We start from the raw sequence: 5,829 nt of genomic DNA on the forward strand, positions 1-5,829 counted from the left end.
GAGGCCTGTCAGTTCAAAGCTTTTGGGGTTGTTTGAAAATCTTCTTCACGTCAAAGTAAGCAGCCCTAGTATTTGAACAGCTGCTTTGAACAGTGAAAAGGGCTGAGCTGAATCAAAACACTGCAGTGTCTGCCCAAGACACCGCATCACCTTCAACCTGCTTTTATACGAGCAGAGAAAAGGGAAGAAAGGCTGGCGAGACCTCTAATCCCGCGGGGTCAGCTCCGCCAGAAAGGGGCCACATGACTGTCTCTTTCACATCCCCAGCGCCCCGGACCCGAGCGGCGGCCGGAGCCGGAGCCCGCGGCGGGCAGCGGCGGAGCGCGGCGGCCGGGCGCTCGCTCCCCGCTCCCCGGCGCTCCCCTCCACGGGGGGAGCCGGGAGCGAAGGATGCTTAAGGAGCGGTATTAATGACAGGGCTAACAATGATGGGGAGGACGAGGAGGTGGAGTCTGCGGCGGCTCTGAATGCGCCGGCCGCGCTCCTCGCTGCTCCCAGCTGCGACTCCATAGGCGTGCGCTCGGCCGGGGAGGGGGGCAGGAGGGACGGCGAGGGGCTTTGCTGCGGGGCTCGGGGTTTGTCCGCCTCCTAACGCCGTGTTGCCACTTCGGTAATTGTGCCATTACCGTTAGCCTTTGAGATCTGCCGCTGGGGCGGCAGGGGGAAGAGGCACGCAGGACGGTGACCGCAGCATCACCTGCCAGGCGGCCGGCCAGGACGGGGGGGGGGGTGTGCACGACCGTGGGGCAGGGCTGCAGGGGTTTTCCCCCAAAAAAAGTGATGGCTGGAGCTCGCTGACCCCCGCGTCCCGCCTCCTCGCCGTGGCGAGCTGCGGGGAGCGCGTTGCTGCCGGCACCCCACGGGGACCGGCTGCCCGTGGGAGGCGCACACGCCCGCGGGGCCGGGGCACAAGGGGCTTCCCTCGGAGGGTCAGCGGGGTGGGGCCGTGCTGGCCGAGCACCCCACGCCGGAGACGCCCGCGTGAAAAATCTAGCCCCGATAATGACGCGTGGCGTGGCCCCTCGTGTCGCGTCCACGCGTGAACTTCTGGCAGCGGACCTGGAGGCGGGTGGGCGGGCCAGCCGCCCCCCGGCAGAGCCTCGGCGGCCCCGGGAACGGGGCGGGAGAGCTGGCCCGGGCGCGGGGAGCGGGGCGGCAATCCCCGGACGGTGCCCGCGATGCTCGGGCAGAAAGAAACCTGCTGCGGACTTGCCCTGTTGTTTTGTTTCAACTCACTGGTCTACACCTAATTGGGAGGAGAGACACGAGAAAATGAGCATCAAATTATAAAATTCCTGGGTGCCCAGTTGTTTCCACACGGGAAACAAAAGGCAGAGCTTCACTTCAGAGGCACTGACTTCCCTCCCCGCCACCCTCGCAGAACAGGCAGCATTGTTCTTCCCCTCGCCTGCACCTCGAAGAAAGGGGGGGGGGGGGGAAATCCCTTAGGAAAACTCTCCACTCTCTCTCACGGACAAAGTTTGTCGTCGCTCCCCCCCCCCCTCCTCCTCCCTCCCCTCCCACCCTCCCTCCCTCCTTCCTTCCCTCCCCACCCCCCGGCAGCAGGAGCTCTTGATACGCCGCTAAACTAACGAAACGAGGTAACTCCTGCTGCGCCCCTTGTCTCAGGGCACTGGATATCCTGTTTATGCCGCTTCTGTGTATATGTTTATGTGCAGGAGCCCATCCCCCCGCTCCTGCACACCCCCCACGCAGAGGAATATTTCCAGGCAAGGAGCCTTTCCAGCGCTCACGTTAAATACGATGATTTATAAACAAGTCGCAGAAGAAAGCTGTTTCTTGTTAGTAGTAATAAATTCCCCGCTCCGCCCTATTGTATTATTTCGATGAAGATAGCGGGAGCCTGCGAGGCGCACCTACCCCCGTGAGCAGTTTATTTTCGAGACAAAGCTATGGCTTCCAGCTCAAAAATGGGCAGCTAACTCTTTTCGCGTCGGCCAGCCCGGGCGCTGCTCGTTCCTAGGAAATCCGGATCCAGTTCCAGGGTCTCCTTCCTTCCTGTCCGGGCCGCAACTTCTTTTTTTTTTTTTTTTTTTCCTCCCCCCCCCCATCCCCCGCTTTTTCCTAATTTTTTCTCTCCTCCTGCCCTCCCGCCCCCCCAAACCTTCCGTACCGCTGCGGAGCCGCCAGCCCCGCTCAGGCGGACCCGCGGGGCACCCCGTCCCCCCGGGACGGGACAAGCGCCACGGTCCCACCACCGCAGCGCCGAGGTGCGAAGCCCCGACAGCCCCTTGTGCTCCGGGGAAGCGCCGGGTGCCCGGGGACCGGCGGGCAGGGAGGGGGCCGCCCGCTCCCCGCTCCCCGCCCCCGGGGGCGCGGCGCTGCCCGGCCCCGCCGGCGGGGCTGGCTGCGGGGCGGCGCCGCGTGCGCTCGGCCCGGCCGAGAAAGTTGGGGGCGGGAGTCCCCCCGCCCCGGGGGCAGCGCGGCCGGGCCCCGCGCCGAGACCGGCGGCGGGGCGCGGGGCCGCGGCAGGGCGCGAGCAACAGGAGCCGGCGGGCGGAGCGGCGGCGGCGGCGGCAGCCTCCCGCCGGCGGCGCGGTACAGCGCGGTGCGGAGAGGCGAGGCGGTGCGGGGCGGGGCCGGCGGCGGAGCGCCCCCCCCCCCCCTCCGAGTCCCCTCCCCTCCCCTCCCGCCGCCGCCGCCGCCGCCCCCCGCCCCGCGGCCGCCGCTCCCCCGCGCCCCGTTCCCCCTCGGAGTTGGGTTCCAGAGGGGCGGTCGGGGGCGGGGCGGGGGGCGGGGCGGCGGCGGCGGGGCGCGCCAATGGCGGGCGGCGGCGGCGGCGGTCGCCAGGGGCGCCCGCGTCCGTCAGGGCGCGGGGAGCCAATGGCGAGCGGCGGCGGGGCGGGGCGGCCGCGCGTGCCTTCGCAGTGGGCCCCGCCGCGCGGGCCGGGGGGGCGCGGGCGCCGCGCGGCGCCCGAGGCGAAAAAGTAGCTGTCAAATGCGCGGCGCCTTTAACCGGCGCGATCAGTGCGGCTCGGCGAGTCATGGCGACCGCAGCCTCCAACCACTACAGCCTGCTCGCCTCCGGCTCCCCCATGGTGCACGCCGAGCCGCCCGGCGGCATGCAGCCCGGCGGCGGCTACCGCGACGCCGGCGCCCTGGTGCAGGCGGACTACGCGCTGCAGAGCAACGGGCACCCGCTGAGCCACGCTCACCAGTGGATCGCGGCGCTGTCCCACGGCGGCCCCGGCGGCGGCGGCGGCGGCGGCGGCGGCGGCGGCGGCGGGGGCCCCGGCGGCGGCGGCGGCGGCGGCGAGGCGCCCTGGTCGGCGGGCGCGCTGGGCCAGCCCGACATCAAGCCGGCGGTGGTGCAGGCGGGCGGGCGCGGCGACGAGCTGCCGCCGCCGCCGCCGCCGCAGCACCCGCCGCCGGGGCGGGCGCCGCACCTGGTGCACCACGGCGGCGGCGGCGGGCACCACGCGGCGGCGGCGGCGGCGGCGGCGGCGGCGGCGGCGTGGCGGGCGGGCGGCGCGGCGCACCTGCCGCCCGGCATGGCCGCGGCCAACGGCGCGCAGGCGGGGCTGCTCTACTCCCAGCCGCCCGGCTTCACCGTCAACGGCATGCTGGGCGCCGCGCAGCCGGCGCTGCACCACCACGGCCTGCGCGACGCCCACGACGAGCCGCCGCCGGGGCCGCCCGGGCCGCCGCCGCACCACGGCCCCGAGCACCCGCCGCCGCCCCACGGCCCCCACCCCGGGGCGGCCGGGCCGCCGCCCTCCGCCGCCGGGGCCGCCGGCGGCGCCGCCGGCGGGCCGCCCGGGCCGCCGCCGCACCACGACCCGCACTCGGACGAGGACACGCCGACCTCGGACGACCTGGAGCAGTTCGCCAAGCAGTTCAAGCAGCGGCGCATCAAACTGGGATTTACCCAAGCGGACGTGGGGCTGGCGCTGGGCACCCTCTACGGCAACGTCTTCTCGCAGACCACCATCTGCCGCTTCGAGGCCCTGCAGCTCAGCTTCAAGAACATGTGCAAGCTGAAGCCTTTGTTGAACAAGTGGTTGGAGGAGGCGGACTCCTCCTCGGGCAGCCCCACCAGCATAGACAAGATCGCGGCGCAGGGCCGCAAGCGGAAAAAGCGCACCTCCATCGAGGTGAGCGTCAAGGGCGCGCTGGAGAGCCACTTCCTCAAGTGCCCCAAGCCCTCCGCCCAGGAGATCACCTCGCTCGCGGACAGCCTACAGCTGGAGAAGGAGGTGGTGAGAGTGTGGTTTTGTAACAGGAGACAGAAAGAGAAGCGCATGACTCCCCCGGGAGGGACGCTGCCGGGCGCCGAGGACGTGTACGGGGCCAGCAGGGACACGCCGCCGCACCACGGGGTGCAGACCCCCGTGCAGTGAACTCGCGGCGGGGGCGCCCGGCCCCTCCTCCTCCTCCTCCTCCTCCTCCTCCTCCTCCTCCTCTCCTCCTTCCCCCAACTTTTGATTGTCCTCCTTTTTTTCTTTTTGGTTTTTCTTTTTTTTTTATTATTATTATTATTTTCTCCTATCTTTAAAAAAAAAGACAAAAAAACAAAAAACAGACAAAAAAACGCGCAAAAAAAAAAAAAGAAAAGAAAAGAAAACAAAAAGCGAGCGAGCGAGAGGGCGAGCGCGAATCACAGCAGACAGACAGACAGACAGACAAAGCACCTGCACCGGACCGTCCCTTAGACGGCAGCGGGTGCGATGCTGGGGTTTGACCTTTCCAGGCGAGTGCCCGTGCACCGGAGCGGAGTGAGTACGGCGCGCAGGCAGGGCAGGCAGGCACCGGCAGGGCAGGGGCAGGCACCGGCACCGGCAGGGCAGGCGCAGGGCGAAGCGGTTCGCACAAAACTCCCTTGCTCGCTGGCGAAAAAAATAACGGCGCTGCCCGGCCGGGGAGGGGGCGGGAGGGGAGGGGGGGGGCGGCGAGGAGGGGAGGGAGGGGGGGCTCAGCCACCTCGGGTCCCCTCCGCAGCCCCCTCCCGCCACACAAAGGCAGATTGCATTGTGGAATGTCGCTCGGTGTTGGCACATGCTGCTGTGTTTATTTTCTGTGGATCCCCTGTAGGAATATATGAAAAAAAAAAAAAAAAAAAAAAGAAGAGAAAGGAAAAGCTATCCCTTTTGATGTAGACAGTATTTAACCGTACCAATTTGCACTGCAAGAAAATCGAAGTTTACATAAACAAATTCTTTTTTTTTTTCTTTTTTTTTTTTTCCTTCCTTTCCGACCTTAATTTTGCAAATGACTTGCATTTTCCACGGTGAGCGTTAGTCAACCAGTGACCGGTCTACAATATGTTACTGTGTTTTAGCCTTTGCTTTATGTGTATATGTGAACTTTTGTTATAAACAAATCTTCTTAAATACGTGTAACGCTTATTTTCTCCTTTTACCGTAGCAAAAAAGAATGCGTATATCTGTATGTATGTATACATATGCATGCGTGCATAGGCGTACGTACATACACATATATATAATCTCTCTCTATATACACATATATATGCACCGCCAGCTTCCGTTCTCCAGAGACGTGACTCTCGTAATTGCTTAATATATGCCTTCAACGGCAAGAGTCGAGTTTGGAGAAGGGAGAATAATGCAAATCGACAAAGTAAACTTCATTTTCAGGCAGTGTGTCCGGGGGCCGAGGCGCAGCCAGAGGGGGAGGAAAAAAAATATGTGCAGCCCTTCCAGATTGTGTCAGTGCGGGCGAGCGAGGCCCGGTGTGGGAAAGGCGGAGATGAAACAACACGTTTCCAGAGTTTTCCCGGAGAAAGTGGCACTTCCTTCAGAGGGAAAGGGGATTATTTAGCTTCCCCCACCCCCACCCCAGCCCCCTTCC

General features: G+C 65.4%; 1 protein-coding gene across 1 annotated transcript; it reads left to right on the plus strand.

The window, feature by feature from the left end:
• Window positions 1–2,914: 2,914 nt before the first annotated feature.
• On the plus strand, window positions 2,915–4,547 carry POU3F2 (POU class 3 homeobox 2). The gene has a single exon (XM_075046373.1). The coding sequence runs from the start codon at window positions 3,006–3,008 to the stop codon at window positions 4,359–4,361; it is 1,356 nt and encodes a 451-aa protein (XP_074902474.1). The 5' UTR covers window positions 2,915–3,005; the 3' UTR covers window positions 4,362–4,547.
• The last annotated feature ends 1,282 nt before the right edge of the window (window positions 4,548–5,829 follow it).

This window comes from Buteo buteo, chromosome 15 (genome assembly GCF_964188355.1).
Source record: "Buteo buteo chromosome 15, bButBut1.hap1.1, whole genome shotgun sequence".
In the NCBI taxonomy this organism is placed as follows: Eukaryota; Metazoa; Chordata; class Aves; order Accipitriformes; family Accipitridae; genus Buteo; species Buteo buteo.